General features: G+C 36.0%; 1 protein-coding gene and 15 non-coding genes across 17 annotated transcripts in view; 15 read left to right on the top strand and 1 right to left on the bottom strand.

Moving 5' to 3' along the window:
• Positions 1 to 16,624, bottom strand: part of snap25b (synaptosome associated protein 25b) — a 40,018-nt gene that overhangs the window by 9,040 nt on the left and 14,354 nt on the right. The window contains exons 2-5 of one of the 2 annotated variants that reach the window (XM_065253520.1): positions 12,269 to 12,400; positions 6,751 to 6,792; positions 3,425 to 3,473; positions 26 to 140 (exon numbers count right to left, since the gene is read on the bottom strand). In XM_065253520.1, coding sequence (XP_065109592.1) covers positions 26 to 140; positions 3,425 to 3,473; positions 6,751 to 6,792; positions 12,269 to 12,340 — 278 coding nt within the window. In that variant the 5' untranslated portion in view covers positions 12,341 to 12,400. The remainder of the gene's footprint in view (positions 1 to 25; positions 141 to 3,424; positions 3,474 to 6,750; positions 6,793 to 12,268; positions 12,401 to 16,624) is intronic. The other variant, XM_065253514.1, reaches the window with a different exon arrangement.
• trnal-uaa (transfer RNA leucine (anticodon UAA)) lies at positions 1,583 to 1,665 on the top strand. Its single transcript has one exon. It is a non-coding gene; the product is annotated as a tRNA-Leu (tRNA).
• trnal-uaa (transfer RNA leucine (anticodon UAA)) lies at positions 1,765 to 1,847 on the top strand. The gene has a single exon. It is a non-coding gene; the product is annotated as a tRNA-Leu (tRNA).
• Positions 1,944 to 2,026, top strand: trnal-uaa (transfer RNA leucine (anticodon UAA)). The gene has a single exon. It is a non-coding gene; the product is annotated as a tRNA-Leu (tRNA).
• On the top strand, positions 7,842 to 7,924 carry trnal-uaa (transfer RNA leucine (anticodon UAA)). Its single transcript has one exon. It is a non-coding gene; the product is annotated as a tRNA-Leu (tRNA).
• Positions 8,025 to 8,107, top strand: trnal-uaa (transfer RNA leucine (anticodon UAA)). Its single transcript has one exon. It is a non-coding gene; the product is annotated as a tRNA-Leu (tRNA).
• On the top strand, positions 8,210 to 8,292 carry trnal-uaa (transfer RNA leucine (anticodon UAA)). The gene has a single exon. It is a non-coding gene; the product is annotated as a tRNA-Leu (tRNA).
• trnal-uaa (transfer RNA leucine (anticodon UAA)) lies at positions 8,394 to 8,476 on the top strand. Its single transcript has one exon. It is a non-coding gene; the product is annotated as a tRNA-Leu (tRNA).
• On the top strand, positions 8,578 to 8,660 carry trnal-uaa (transfer RNA leucine (anticodon UAA)). Its single transcript has one exon. It is a non-coding gene; the product is annotated as a tRNA-Leu (tRNA).
• On the top strand, positions 8,760 to 8,842 carry trnal-uaa (transfer RNA leucine (anticodon UAA)). Its single transcript has one exon. It is a non-coding gene; the product is annotated as a tRNA-Leu (tRNA).
• Positions 8,944 to 9,026, top strand: trnal-uaa (transfer RNA leucine (anticodon UAA)). The gene has a single exon. It is a non-coding gene; the product is annotated as a tRNA-Leu (tRNA).
• Positions 9,310 to 9,392, top strand: trnal-uaa (transfer RNA leucine (anticodon UAA)). The gene has a single exon. It is a non-coding gene; the product is annotated as a tRNA-Leu (tRNA).
• trnal-uaa (transfer RNA leucine (anticodon UAA)) lies at positions 9,494 to 9,576 on the top strand. The gene has a single exon. It is a non-coding gene; the product is annotated as a tRNA-Leu (tRNA).
• trnal-uaa (transfer RNA leucine (anticodon UAA)) lies at positions 9,676 to 9,758 on the top strand. Its single transcript has one exon. It is a non-coding gene; the product is annotated as a tRNA-Leu (tRNA).
• Positions 9,857 to 9,939, top strand: trnal-uaa (transfer RNA leucine (anticodon UAA)). The gene has a single exon. It is a non-coding gene; the product is annotated as a tRNA-Leu (tRNA).
• trnal-uaa (transfer RNA leucine (anticodon UAA)) lies at positions 10,404 to 10,486 on the top strand. The gene has a single exon. It is a non-coding gene; the product is annotated as a tRNA-Leu (tRNA).

Below are 16,624 nucleotides of genomic sequence, written 5' to 3'. Positions count from 1 at the left end.
CCCTGGGCGCTTCACCGGTACCTACTTGTCGCAGGGACATACAAGTCCACAGCATTTGCCTACATCTTTTAAACTTTTCTCTGCCTCCATCATGTCTTTGTTGATATGGTTCATGCCATCTTCAACACGCTCGAGTTGCTCTGGTCAGGACAAAGGGGTGACAGCAATGAAATGAGACTTTGCATCCTGGCAGACAAACGGTGGTGATAAATGTGATCTGAGCTTTCCAGAAACACATCTTTGTAAACATGAGACATTCAAATTGTGTGATGGGTGGTTGGGTTAAGTTACAGTAGGTGGTGATGTGTTGAAGAGAACAAATAAGAACATTTATACAGGGGAAAGTGTTTTTTTTTTTTTATTCAAATGCATTGGATTTTACTGCGTAAATGGTGTATTTTATCAATTTAATTTATGTCTAAACAAAAATAAAAAAAATCTAGTTTACTGTTTTGTTGAAAGACTGAAAACAAATAAGCAGAAATGGAAGTCAGGTGCAATAAAAGCATAAAAAGTCTGGCATGAGTGTCAGATCCTAACATTGCCTGATCTAAACTGTTGTTTATGCACACAATTTAATGGGCAAATGATGAGAATATGAGAACATAAGAGAAAGAAGTGAAACAGAGAGAGAGAGAGGTAAGTGTGAGACAGATAGACAGTTGAGAAAGAATGAATTAATGAATTTTAGAAAGATTTATTAGTTTTTGGGTTGGATATGAGCTTTGGTGTGGTGAAAATTTTAGAAAAATGGGATGTTCGATTATAAATGGACTGGAGGTAAAAAACAAACATGACGTGTGCCTCTAGGGCTTTAAAAAGCAGTAAAATCCCTGGGGGTATAAAACAGATGTTGTTATTTCATACAAATGCATATTAAATCAGATAAATATTCACTTTTCTGTTCATTAAGCTTGAATTTTTGGTTTAAACATGAGTGACAGGGTCCAGTGTGATGTTGCCACCTTCCCCCTACAACAAGCCCAACAGTTAATTGGGTTTTGCCTGCTGATCCATGTGAACAAGAAAAGCGTGACTGAGAAAAAAAGGGCAGAGACAGCCTGGCGCGAGACTCGTGTCTTCATTGGCTAATAGTGAGACAGAGAAATGCCTTTACTTTCTTGTGTCTGAATGTCTGAACACTGAGCCTGGATCATTCATTCAGCCACATCCATGCTTTCCATAACAATCCCTGACAGGGCATTAGGAAAAATAGTTATCTGTTTCGTCGATAACCACGCAACCATTTTGTTGCGTTGGCAGCCAGCCTCGTCTCGCACGACGTTAAAAAGCCCAGGTGTGTGCTTGGCATTGAGCATTGTGATCATGGCTAGTTTAAATTCTGTGCCCTCGCTAAATTTTTTTTCCGGCTGTATGTGTTTTGTGCAGGCACCGCACACACGTGCATGATCTTGCTTATTTGACAATCGTTAAGTTTTATCAATTTAATTATTAACATTCCCTAGTTCGATGACCACTCCTGGTACATGTAGAAGAATTTTAAATGGACAATATTAATGTGACAGCCAACTATTAATCAATTAAACTTGTTTCAGAAAACAGAAAAAAAGCACAAACAAAGACCAGGATGGCCGAGTGGTTAAGGCGTTGGACTTAAGATCCAAAGGACAAATGACTTTGTGGGTTCGAACCCCACTCCTGGTATTAGTAACAGAATGTGAAATGCCAACTAGTTATGTAACAGGCTACTATGAATCAATAAAACCTGTTTCATGAAAAACTGGTCAAAAAGCAACAACAAATACCAGGATGGCCGAGTGGTTAAGGCGTTGGACTTAAGATCCAATGGACGAATGTCCTCGTGGGTTCGAACCCCACTCCTGGTATGAGTGCCAGACTTTTAAATGGAAAATATAAATGTGCCAGCCAACTATTAATCAATAAAACTTGTTCCAGAAAGCAGAACAATGGCACTTGCAAAGACCAGGATGGCCGAGAGGTTAAGGCGTTGGACTTAAGGTCCAATGGACAAATGTTCTCGTGGGTTCGAACCCCACTCCTGGTACAAATTGTTGAATGTTATATTTTTAAATTGCTTGAAAATATTAATGTCCTCGTGGATTAATTTATAGTTGGCGGTCTTTCCCCCAGGTTAAGACCTTTAACTATGTTCTTACCTTAAGTTGAGGTAGCTAAGTTGAGGTAAGAACATAGTAAAAAATTGAAAAACTGTGGCGTTTTCCTTTAAAACAGGGGCAAAGGTGACAGGATCATTAAAGGCGAGTAATGGATTCCTGAGGCAGTCTGAGGAACGCAACATCCATAATTTAACTATGAGAAACGGCTGTGTGTTGCTTTGACAGACTAATTAAAAAAAAATGTGCGTGAAAAGGAACCCGAAACACTTCTCATTATCCACATAAAACCGAATAAAGCCTTGAAGCCTTATAAGGGCTTAATTGATCAATACCAACATGATATTCCCATTAAACGAGTGACGGCACTGATAAATCAATTATTATTTTAATGTCATGTTGTTCATTGAATGAATTGTGTTAATAATCCTAGATTTGCAACAGCAATGAATGTTAACAGGGAAGTCTTTCCCCCAGGGATTGTACACAGATATATTTCATCTGGTGAAAAGGAGAGTTGTTTGTCGTTACCAGCAACGTCGATCGTTCAGTTTACCTCATATATGACTCTCACAGCTTTACTTTTGACGTGACAGATGTTTATGCCTATTCATACCATTATGTATGTATTAGCATAGCATTGTATGTGGAGTCAATCTCTAATTTCTTAAAAACACAATTTGTAAAATAATTAATTTGGCAAAGCATTATGGGTAACAACTACACAGTAAATGCCTTCAATTTAATTAAAGTGCACATATTATGCCTATTTTTTACAAGATGGAATATAAGTCTCAGGTGTGTCTAGAATGTGTCTGTGTAGTTTCAGCTCAAAATACTCTGCAGATCATGTCCAAAATGCCACTTTTTGGCTGAGGGGAAAAATGTGCTGTCGTGTACTTTTGAATGTAAATGAGATACTGCTCCTCACTCCCTTGTCAACAGACAGTTTGGACTTTCGGTAAAAAATGTACCTGAATACAGTCTGAGACAATACTATATTTAGCTGCATTAGTATAGCGTGCTAACAAACACATTTAGAAAAGCTTTTGGGTAAAATTAACCAGTCAGTCAGTGGCCGTGGGCGGGGCTTTATCAGTGTGATGTCACATTAACAAGACTGCTTTGGTTTAATGGGGATTAATAAAGGACGATAGGGTGGATTCTTATTTATTGGGTTGTTGTGTTCACACACTGCCAACACACATTTATGTCCAAACATCTTGTAAAAGTGGATTTTGCATAATATGTGCCCTTTAATAAAAGCAAATAATTGATTATACTTCACTATACCGTATTAAAAATACAGTTTTTTCACAGTAACTTACCGCCCTGCTCATCCAGCATAACCAAAGTTCTGATTCCAGCATCTTTACTCTATTCCATTAAAAAAGAGCAAAGCAGAAAGAAAGGAAATAACAAGCATATAAGAGATTTGCAGAGCTGAACAGATATGAGATTTTCACAGATGTAGGTCAGATGAAAGATGAGAAAAGACTAACAGGAAATAAAAGAGGAAAGATTATAGCACGCAGTATTACAGTGTCGCTAAAACTCACAAGGTGCTTTATTCATTTGGTGTGTAATTATAAAAAAGCAATAAAGTGGCAGCGTTAAGCTAAATTTAGTTTGTAAACAGAGCACTGGAATGTACTTTATACAGTGTGTACGAGAGCATGTGTGGGCAATATGGCGAGTTGATCTCTGAGGTACACGCAGGTTCTACTGACCTAAATAAAGCAGCTGATATTCTATTCTAAATCCCACATCGTCTCATTATTTTGACACATCAAGCAGTGTGGCGGTATGCTATGATAGTGGCGAGTACCTTTGGGAATCTATTTATATGCAATATAAACAGAAGTTAATTTAGCCGAATGAGGGTTAATGTTAATCTAAGAAAACAGAGATATGCATCTCAGCATTAGGTATACACTACCATTTTAAAATAAAACAGCAAAATAAGCAGTATAAGATTTTTACACATTTATGTTGACTCAGCCCTATCAGTAACACAGATGAAGTTTCTCTGAAATCATTATTGATCACAGATCGGAAACTGGATGATATTTATCTCCATTTCTTGACCTTCAGTGGCCATGAAAACAAGCAGTGGATTCATTTAAACAGCTTTTTAAGAGTACAATATAAAGACTTTATTTAAAGGGGTGTTTATAAGACTGACATGACACCTTCGTAATCACGACATGACACGTGTTATGAACATGAAGGAGATTTTATGCATGTTTATGACAACTGCCATTAAGTGTCATTCATTTAATTGTGTCATTTTTTAATGCAAAGACATTTGAGATGTTTGAGATGTCTTTGTTACGACAACTTGACATTAACCAATACATCAATACACTTTTTACAAGTGATACAATTAACTTGTCATTAAAATGTCATAAAGTGTTAATACTCTGTCATATAGTTTTATAACAGCATCATGAATATTTTTCTTGACCTCAGCTACAGCAGTACAAATATAATTTGTCATTAAAATGTCATTAAGTGTTAATACTCTGTCATATAGTTTTATAACAGGGTCATGAATATTTTTCTTGACCTCAACTACAGTGCAAATATAATTTGTCATTAAAATGTCATTAACTGTTAATACTCTGTCAAATAATTTATAATAATATCATGAATATTCTTCCCTTCATAATGTTTTTTTAAGTTTTCTCCATGTGTTTAATAAATAAAATCAATAATAATAATAATAATAAAATTATATTTTATTGCATTTGGGGACCAAATCACCTAAAATAAAATGAGAACAGTACAATAATGGGTTAAGTAATGAAGGTGTCATGTCTTATAAACATCCCTTCAAGTAAAGTGTTACCAGTACAATTTTATTACCTTAATAAAGAAGGAGTTTGAACCGGTCCTGCAGATCATGCACAGTTATAATAGCCTGATCCAGCAGAAATTTATACATATTATATGATTTGGCTAAATCGTATGAATTCAAACGAAGTGAATCATACAAAAACGTGCAATTATAAGAAAAAAACAATGAAACCACATCACTAACCCCATCCCTAACCCCAATGTCACGGGGCGAACACAAATCTTTAATGTAAAAAATTTGTTCAAAAAGTAGCTACTTCGCAAAACACACTGTAAAAAGTAAAAGTTGGATCAACTTAAAAAATTTATTTAACGTTAAAGTGAAAAAATTGTTGAAAAAAGTAGCTACATCGCAAAATACACTGTAAAAAGTAAAAGTCGGATCAACTTAAAAAATTTATTCAACGTTAAAGTGAAAAATTTGTTGAAAAAAGTAGCTACATAATTAAATACACTGTAAAAGTTGGATCAACTTAAATGTTTTTATTCAACTTTAAAGTGAAAAATTTGTTGAAAAAAGTAGCAACATCATAAAATACACTGTAAAAAGTGAAAGTTGGATCAACTTTAAAAAAATTATTCAACTTTAAAGTGAAAAATTTGTTGAAAAAAAGTAGCTACATCGTTAAATACACTGTAAAAAGTAAAAGTTGGATCAACTTATTTTACAAAGTTTTTACTTAAAAAAACTGGATGTAGCTACATGGTAAAATACACTGTAAAAAGTAAAAGTTGGATCAACTTAAAAAATGTATTCAACTTTAATGTAAAAAATTTGTTCAAAAAGTAGCTACTTCGCAAAATACACTGTAAAAAGTAAAAGTTGGATCAACTTAAAAAATTTATTTAACGTTAAAGTGAAAAAATTGTTGAAAAAAGTAGCTACATCGCAAAATACACTGTAAAAAGTAAAAGTTGGATCAACTTAAAAAATTTATTCAACGTTAAAGTGAAAAATTTGTTGAAAAGAGTAGCTACATAATTAAATACACTGTAAAAGTTGGATCAACTTAAATGTTTTTATTCAACTTTAAAGTGAAAAATTTGTTGAAAAAAGTAGCTACATCATAAAATACACTGTAAAAAGTGAAAGTTGGATCAACTTTAAAAAAATTATTCAACTTTAAAGTGAAAAATTTGTTGAAAAAAAGTAGCTACATCGTTAAATACACTGTAAAAAGTAAAAGTTGGATCAACTTATTTTACAAAGTTTTTACTTTACATTTTTAACTTTAGGAGAAAATGTAGGTTTATAAAATGTTTTTATATTAATACGGTGTGCGTACAAATTGCCATAAGATTGTGTTTTGTGGTTATAACTACAGCAACAAATTCAGATTAGTCTAGAGGGGGTCGCACATCGAACGATAAGCGGCACATCGCGTCGCGCCATGTATCTAACAAATAGAACACATTATTTTCTATGAATATACACATACTGGCGGCGCCTGACAGTGGCTGTTCGCTGAAACTCTGACACCGCTCAAATCCCTGCCGTGCCACAGCGTGCCACTAACATAGTTTAACATTAAATAACATCGTAAACCCAAATTATTAACAATTAACATCGGCTGTTAACACATATTTTGCATCTTGAAATAGACGCACTAAAATCGCACAATTTAATGTGCACGTCCAATGTGTTGTCCAGGAGTTGTCCTACACGCGACATGGCGCTTCTCGCTCGGTGTGCGACCCCCTTAAGGTTGTCTTTTCAGTGGGGTTCAAATAACAAAAAATAAATCACTGCCATAATTGGGGTGCCTAGATGTTTTTTCTTTTTTTGTCTTCTTACCTCTTCGACCAGCTGCAGCATGCGCCGAGTGCTTTCCAAAGACTGTGGAAAGAAACAAACTCATATTATTTTTCATAATACAGTATTAATATTGAACTTACGAGTCTTATTCTGATTGCTCAGTGGTTGTTCATTGCTAATATTTTTGTAAGGAATTGTAAGTGCACTGTGGTACAAGGCCACAATGTTCATAATGTCAGTTTAGACATTGTGATACAAACGACTGCCAACTTTAGACTCGATTGAATGTACGACTATGGCAATGTCTAACCCCCTCTTCCTTCCTTTCCTTTCAAAGAAAGCTCAAGATAGCGTTATCCACTCATGAATATTTAATGCTTTCTCATTCCAGTCCAGTGTGTATATCTGAGCTGAAGAAATATGATTGCGCAGCACCACAGGACACTCGGTGGCCCACTGACATTAAAGATCATTATTCTGGTCTTGATTTTCTTCTCAGAGCCGTTATCAAGAGTCATTCCATATATTATATGCATCCATATATAACCTTGCCATTGCAGGGTTATGAAGGTAAATGTATCGTTTTCAATGCGGAAATACTTTCCTCTATCCCAGAAAATTGCACAAAGATAGAAACTATTTGACTTCTTTCATAACTATTTATTTAAACTATAGGGCTGTCTAATGCAAAAAAGTTTTTGTTTACATAATATATGTGGGTGTATTGTGTATAATAATTATGTACATATAAATATAATATATAAAACAGACATGCATGTATAATTTTAAGAAAAAAATTATTTGTATATAATAAATATTTATAAATTACATATAAATATAAAAATGTATATACACATGCAAATATTATTTAAGTATATACATGCATGTGTGTGTGCATGTGTGTGTATTTATAGATAATTATTATACACAGTACACCTACATATATACTAGTCAACATTTGAAGTGGATCAACATTTGGGCTTAAGATCCAATGGACAAATGTCCTCGTGGGTTCAAACCCCACTCCTGGTATGAATAAACGAATTTTAAATGGCAACTAGTTATGTAACAGGCTACTAACAATCAATAAAACTTGTTTTACGAAAAACATGTCAAAAACACCAACAAAGACCAGGATGGCCGAGTGGTTAAGGCGTTGGACTTAAGATCCAATGGACAAATGTCCTCGTGGGTTCGAACCCCACTCCTGGTATGAGTAACAGAATTTTAAAATGGCAACTAGTTATGTAACAGACTACTAACAATCAATAAAACTTGTTTCACGAAAAACTTGTCAAAAAGCATAGACAAAGACCAGGATGGCCGAGTGGTTAAGGCGTTGGACTTAAGATACAATGGACAAATGTCCTCGTAGGTTCGAACCCCACTCCTGGTATGAGTAACAGAATTTTAAAATGGCAACTAGTTAGGTAACAGGCTGCTAACAATCAATAAAACTTGTTTCACGAAAAACAGGTCAAAAAGGACCAAATCAAAGACCAGGATGGCCGAGTGGTTAAGGCGTTGGACTTAAGATCCAATGGACAAATGTCCTCGTGGGTTCAAACCCCACTCCTGGTATGAATAAACGAATTTTAAATGGCAACTAGTTATGTAACAGGCTATTAACAATCAATAAAACTTGTTTCACGAAAAACAGGTCAAAAAGGACCAAATCAAAGACCAGGATGGCCGAGTGGTTAAGGCGTTGGACTTAAGATCCAATGGACAAATGTCCTCGTGGGTTCAAACCCCACTCCTGGTATGAATAAACTAATTTTAAATGGCAACTAGTTATGTAACAGGCTATTAACAATCAATAAAACTTGTTTCACGAAAAACAGGTCAAAAAGCACCAAAACAAAGACCAGGATGGCCGAGTGGTTAAGGCGTTGGACTTAAGATCCAATGGACAAATGTCCTCGTGGGTTCAAACCCCACTCATGGTATGAATAAACTAATTTTAAATGGCAACTAGTTATGTAACAGGCTATTAACAATCACTAAAACTTGTTTCACGAAAAACGTGTCAAAAAGCATAGACAAAGACCAGGATGGCCGAGTGGTTAAGGCGTTGGACTTAAGATCCAATGGACAAATGTCCTCGTGGGTTCGAACCCCACTCCTGGTATGAGTAACAGAATTTTAAATGGCAACTAGTTATGTAACAGGCTACTAACAATCAATAAAACTTGTTTCACGAAAAACAGGTCAAAAAGGACCAAATCAAAGACCAGGATGGCCGAGTGGTTAAGGCGTTGGACTTAAGATCCAATGGACAAATGTCCTCGTGGGTTCAAACCCCACTCCTGGTATGAATAAACTAATTTTAAATGGCAACTAGTTATGTAACAGGCTATTAACAATCAATAAAACTTGTTTCACGAAAAACTTGTCAAAAAGCACTGACAAAGACCAGGATGGCCGAATGGTTAAGGCGTTGGGCTTAAGGTCCAATGTACGTATGTCCTCGTGGGTTCGAACCCCACTACTGGTATGAGTAGCATAATTTTAAATGAAAACCAGTAATGTAACACGCTGCTAACAATCAATAAAACTTGTTTCACGAAAAACAGGTCAAAAAGGACCAAATCAAAGACCAGGATGGCCGAGTGGTTAAGGCGTTGGACTTAAGATCCAATGGACAAATGTCCTCGTGGGTTCAAACCCCACTCCTGGTATGAGTAAACGAATTTTAAATGGCAACTAGTTATGTAACAGGCTATTAACAATCAATAAAACTTGTTTCACGAAAAACAGGTCAAAAAGGACCAAATCAAAGACCAGGATGGCCGAGTGGTTAAGGCGTTGGACTTAAGATCCAATGGACAAATGTCCTCGTGGGTTCAAACCCCACTCCTGGTATGAATAAACTAATTTTAAATGGCAACTAGTTATGTAACAGGCTATTAACAATCACTAAAACTTGTTTCACGAAAAACGTGTCAAAAAGCATAGACAAAGACCAGGATGGCCGAGTGGTTAAGGCGTTGGACTTAAGATCCAATGGACAAATGTCCTCGTGGGTTCGAACCCCACTCCTGGTATGAGTAACAGAATTTTAAATGGCAACTAGTTATGTAACAGGCTACTAACAATCAATAAAACTTGTTTCACGAAAAATTTGTCAAAAAGCATAGACAAAACCAGGATGGCCGAGTGGTTAAGGCGTTGGACTTAAGATCCAATGGACAAATGTCCTCGTGGGTTCGAACCCCACTCCTGGTATGAGTAACAGAATTTTAAATGGCAACTAGTTAAGTAACAGGCTACTAACAATCAATAAAACTTGTTTCACGAAAAACGTGTCCAAAAAGCACCGACAAAGACCAGGATGGCCGAATGGTTAAGGCGTTGGGCTTAAGGTCCAATGTACATATGTCCTCGTGGGTTCGAACCCCACTACTGGTATGAGTAACATCATTTTAAATGAAAACAAGTAATGCAACACGCTGCTAACAATCAATAAAACTTGTTTCACGAAAAACGTGTCAAAAAGCACCAACAAATATCTGGATGGCCGAGTGGTTAAGGCGTTGGACTTAAGATCCAATGGACAAATGTCCTTGTGGGTTCGAACCCCACTACTGGTATGAGCAACAGATTTTTGAATGTCATCTAGTTATGTAACAGGCTACTAACAATCAATAAAACTTTTTTCACGAAAAACGGGTCAAAAAGCACCAACAAAGACCAGGATGGCCGAGTGGTTAAGGCGTTGGACTTAAGATCCAATGGACAAATGTCCTCGTGGGTTCAAACCCCACTCCTGGTATGAGTAACAGATTTTTAAATGGCAACTAGTTATGCAACAGGCTACTAACAATTAATAAAACTGGGGCCTCATTTATAAAGCATGCGTACGCACAGATTTGATCGTAAAGTGTGCGTAGGCAACAATCCACGGCAAAGTCCATATTTATAAAAACTGTCTTTGACGTGGAAAAGTGCTTAGCGCCACGTCAGGGTCTGAGCAGACGTACGCCCTTTTGCTTGTCTGATTGCTGCAGGTTTTTGGAAATATAAGCCATTCTTGCTGTTTGAAATTGGGTTTAAACATTGACAAGCGCTTTTTTATATGTCTGACATTAATTACGTATCGTTTAAAGGCGGAGATCTGAAACTGGTCGGCTGCGCGCACAAGTTCAAGTTCATTTGCGATTTATGGATTTGAAAGGGGTACGCGCGTTTTCTGCGCGTACGTTCGGTTTATGAATCACATGTACGCATTTTTGTTAAATGATCGTAAGATCAAATGTAGGATGGTTTTTACGCAGCATTTTATAAATCTGGCCCCTGGTTTCACAAAAAACAGGTCAAAAAGCACCAAGGTGGCTGAGTGGTTAAGGTGTTGGACTGAAGATCCAATGGACAAATGTCCTTGTGGGTTCAAACCCCACTCCTGGTACAAGTAACAGATTTTTAAATGGAAAATATTAATGTAACAATCTACTATAATCAATAAAACTTGCCCTAGGATGTCCTAGAGCAGGGGCCTCATTTATAAAGCGTGCGTACGCACAGATTTGATCATAAAGTGTGTGTAGGCAAAAATCCAGGGCAAAGTCCATATTTATAAAAACTGTCTTTGACGTGGAAATGTGCTTAGCGCCACGTCAGGGTCTGAGCAGACGTACGCACTTTTGCTTGTCCGATTGCTGCAGGTTTTTGGAAAAATGTAGGGTGGGACTTGATTTCATTCATCAGGAATTGATTGAATTTTAGGAAGTTGTCAGGAGTTCTCACAGGAATTCCTATGTATTTTACAAGTTGGCTAATTTGTATGAATTGGTAAGAAAGTGAATATTAAAAAAAACATGCGATTATAGAAAAGAAAGCAACATGGATATGAATTAATACAAATCAGCCACTTTGTAAAATATGCACGAATTGCCGTGAGATTGTGCTGAGAGTACCAAATCCCAAAAGCCCTCCCTCGTGAAAGAAGGAAAAGAAAAGTCTTTCGAGAGGGGTTAGAGGTTAACACTTTTTGAGATGCACAGATAAATCATTTATAAAAACATTATAAAATACAATATTCTATAAAACAAAGAATTGTCTAAATCAATGGTTGATTTTGTTCATATTTTACCCAACCATGGGTAAAAACAACCCAGCATTTTTAGAGTGCAGTAACCTCAGATTAACCCAAGTCAACCGTCTCCCATGTGTTTGTCAGTTCTGATTGTTTCCGCAGGAGACCGTTGTGATTAAAGGTCTATCAAAGCCAGTTCAGAAACCCCACTGGGTAGGTGCTGGGAGGGCTGTCTGAAATAAGCAGCACTCACTGACAGCCACTGCCTCTGCCTGGTAACCAGACAGCCTCCGCTGCTCCATAACAAATAGATGAGCAGCCTTAATATAGAGTGCCTTCTTTCTGCACAATACAGATTTATTAATTCAGAATTCTTCAATGCTCTTTCCAGAGCTATATGTTAATTCAAAGTCTGTTAGTCATTTCCTGCTCTCCTTCATGCCGGGACGAGTCTATTTATATGTGTAGCTGGTCTTTATTTTTAGACCAGCATCACCCACGGGAGGCTGAAGGTACTCTTACCTCATCGCCCAGCTGATCGGCTCTGCTCTGCATGTCTGACAACTCGTTGCGCATATCGGAATCGTCCGCCATGGCTGTTGGTGGGGTGAGGTGCTCGCCTCTAAACAAGAAGTTTGGATCTTACGTTAAAGGCTGTAATGAGAAAAAAAAATGGTTAAGGCCATGTTTAAAAAGGCACAATGGAGCAATAGTCCATGCAGATGCACAAAATGTTCAATTAGGCACCTCTGAATGAACACAGTGAAATTATGACTCAAAAAGCACTCAAGCATTTCGTTAAATGGGTTCAAATTCAAGTGAGCTTTATTCAAGTGACTTGAAAACGATAACCAATGAACTAGAAATTAAATGGTTTTGTCCATCAGACACAATGCCCATTGTCTTATTTCACCGACACATTCATTGAGGGTAAATATAGTCATAACTGAAATCAAAGTGCTCTGTCTTAATCTGAATATAAAGAGTTTACATATTTGTGATGCATGCATATGTTGTGATCACAACCATCTGTGTCAAGGGTCTTGGCTTCATTTATAAATGCCACCGGGTGTGCATTGCTTTTTGTATTCATTTCGCGGAAAATCAAACACATGGTGAATGATCCAGGCATGATTTTATAATCATGTCATACCGGCTGCATGGCAGCATGGCATAAAGGTGTCTGTGCCAACAGTCCCAGCACTGGCATAATTCCTTAACATTCCTCATCTTATGGCACGGAAGATGCCTGATCTGCCAACTGTTTAAAATTTAACAAACTAATCAGAGAATTTTAAAAGATAGTCAAGAGCTGCAACTTTAGCACGATTTTATGCATTTATCATATGCAGGTTATCAAGATTACCTTTACATGCATTCGACAGACTGATGATTAATCCAACATATTCAAGGTATACATTTCATCATTACATGTGGGAACTAAATATATAACATCCTCAAAATGTTTCCCAAACCCTTTACAGCATTAATACAGCATTTATTCATCAAAATTGTACAATTTAGTGTTCACCGGTCCATGCAATGTTACGTTGGCATAAGTTGGCATAAAGCTCATTGCGTTAAAGTACAAAACGTTATGGGTTCGATCTCAAGGAACATACATACTGATAAAATGTATACCGTGTAAGTCGCTTTGTATAAAAGTGGCTGGCAAATGCATAAATGTAAAAATCTATACTATGCCATTAGTGCTCCCTGTCATTGCCTCATGTGCCAACTGGAAAAGGCAGACCTCCAGCTTCCCACCAGCTGCTCAATATCTCTCCCACCAATAGTAAGATATCTATATAAATATGAGTAATTAACTTATTCTTTATTATAAGAAAATTAGATTAACTACAGAATCACTTTCACAAAGACTGAAAGTCTGGTGATGGGGCCAATCACCGACCAATCATATTTCAGCATCTGTTCCTTGAATAATTTAAATTATAAAAACAATCTCATTCATTCCACAACATGTGAGATTAAACTAAATATTTACCACTTTGTGCGCACATCTGCATCGCTGCATCGCTGAAACATTCATCATCAGGACTGTCTACAGACTCAGCCTCTTACTACCCTGAAGATAAACTGCACGTCTCACACGTTCATTTTCACACTGGAAATGCAGAGCCTCAAAAGTGTAAGCGCCAATTATATTTTATAGAGAGAGCAACATACACTGAAAGAGAGACCATATTTGCCGTACAGATGTACTAAATCCAAAAACTCCCTGTTATTATGTTTACGGAGTACATTGAGGATGGTGAGGTCAATCCCGTGATGTGCTACATGTACAGTACTGCAGAAATCTACAGGTCTTCAATGGTCCACTTAGATTAGAAATCCTGAGGTCTGACCTGACACCCGGGTTCGGGTCTAATATTACACCCAACCCGTGTGTCTTGGAAAAGGGTCGGGTATAATATTAGCGTCATCTGGGTATTTAAAATGAATGTTTTTTCGCCGAATGAAAAGACCCAAACAATCTTGCATGTGTGCATCGAGTCCTTTTCCAACCCCCTCTCTGCCAATACATTGTGTGGCTGGCAGTAGGTTAATTATAGTTGAGCCAGACCTGTCAATCAATTTTAAATGCACATTTTAGCAGTTACCTTACTTTTGTTGTCAGATAACAAAGGAAAATGAATGGAGCAGTAGGCCAAATTGGTTGTGACGCCACTGGGGTTTCTTTCTGTCTGACTGGTGCATGCAGAGCTGCAGACTGCACACAGGTGGGTGCCGTTTACATTCGGGCTCAAAAAAATTGCCACTGAGGCACTGGCAAAACTTTTTCCAGTTTGTCTCTGGTCGGGTCTTTCTTTTAAAATGCACACCAGGTTTGGGTAGAAAGTGATTCGAGTACATTTCTTTGGACATGAGAAGACCTCTACTTGTGAGTATGAACTGCACAAACTATTTTTACTTTAGTGACCCTCCAAATATTTAATGTTTAATGCCCATAAAGCACAGGGTGAAGTGCAGCGCATGAAATATTAATTAGGCTTTTAGCTTTTTTCTTTTGTAAGAGCAGTCAAATTAGAAAGTTAGTGGCTGTGTAGTTTGTGGATCCATCACGGTCACAAAAAGACATTTACTGCATAAACTAGTCAAAAAATAGACACTCGCATTAATATTCCTTTGTGAAACAAATCAGATTAAACACAAATTTTTTGAAAAAGTCAATATGATGAACTAATGAAAGTTCATGTTAATCGCTGTCACCAATATCTTTATTACAAATAGAGGTGCTAAAAGGGGTTCTTTAAATCAATGCCATATAAAAAAAACATTCTGGTTCTCCAAAGATCTTTCGAACCTTTTATACACTGCAAAAACTTATTTTCAAGAAAAAAATTCTTAGTATTTTTGTCTTGTTTTCAGTAAAAATATCTAAAAATTCTTAATTTAAGATGCTTTTTCTTGATGAGCCAAACGACCCAAGAAAATAAGTCTAGTTTTTAGACCAAAAATATCAAATGTAAGTGATTTTGTGCATAAAACAAGCAAAAAAGATCTGCCAATGGGTTAAGCAAAAAAATCTTGAACATTTTTCTTAAACACTAAATTCAAGAAAAATTTGCTTATTTCAAGATTTTCTTTCTTACCCCATTGGCAGATTATTTTGCTTGTTTTATGCAAAAAAATACTTTCTTACTTTTTTGTCTTGTTTTCAGTAAAAATATCTACAAATTAAAAAATTAAATGTAAGTAAATTTGTGCTCAAAACAAGCAAATAATTATTTTTTCTTGTTTTCTTGGGTCGTTTTGCTCATCAAGAAAAAGCATCTTAATTTAAGAATTTTTAGATATTTTTCCTGAAAACAAGACAAAAATACTAAGAATTTTTTTCTTGAAAATCATTTTTTGCAGTAGTCTGTAAAATATGTTCCACCACACTGCAAAAAAAAAGACTATTACTTTTTTCCTTGTTTTCAGTACAAATATATAAAAATCCTTAAATCAAGATGTATTTTCTTGAGCAGTAGTTTTTTGTCAAAAAATATAAAATTTAAGTGAATTTGTGCTTAAAACAAGCAAATAATTAAGTGTTTAAGAAAAAAGTAAACAAAAATTAAATAAAAAGTAAATTTATGTCAATATTTTCTTTCTTACCCCATTGGCAGATTTATTTGCTTGTTTTAAGCACAAATTTAAATTGTAATTTTTTGTCTTAAAACTAGATGTATTTTCTTAGGTCATTTTGCTCATCAAGAAAATACATATTGATTTAAGATTTTTTAGATATTTAAACAAGACAAAAATACTACATTAGAAAATATTTTTTTTGCGGTGTACAAAGAACCTTTTGTGGTTCTGGGGACATTAAAGTTTCTTTACAGGCCCAAGAGACAGACAAAGAACAGTACATATTAGTTATATCATAACTTCTGTATATATTCTCTCTTTGAGAGAATATTACTACTTGTTGGTTATTTCAAGCATTTTTTTATTCAACATTGTACTAATGCCTAAATATGACATCTGCACAATACAACACTCTTTTGTTTAGTTTATAGGAATTAAAATGTGATATACAATAAAACAGACATACCAAAAATGGTTTCTGATGTTGAGAAAGTCAAAGGGACTGTTCTCATACAGAGCAATAATACTGGGTCATTTTAAGTGAACCAAAACTTAAAGGTAGTTACACAGTATCAGCCAGTCTCAATGGTGTTGTCTCTAACTCCACCACTACCGTATCTCTCCTGAGCAATTCTAATTCTGTATTTCATTAATAATGGACATTGTGTCAGATAAGACACAAGAGCAATGGTTGGCTCTCTCATTGACAAGGATTATCTCTCATCCTTGTCTCTACGACTTGCTGGATGTGTATACTGTAGGCTATCGTGTAAATCATTGCTC

The sequence above is a fragment of the Paramisgurnus dabryanus genome, chromosome 17, assembly GCF_030506205.2.
Source record: "Paramisgurnus dabryanus chromosome 17, PD_genome_1.1, whole genome shotgun sequence".
NCBI classification, from domain to species: domain Eukaryota; kingdom Metazoa; phylum Chordata; class Actinopteri; order Cypriniformes; family Cobitidae; genus Paramisgurnus; species Paramisgurnus dabryanus.
The sequence above is the reverse complement of the archived record's forward strand: the minus strand, read 5'-3'. Positions and strand labels throughout refer to the sequence as shown.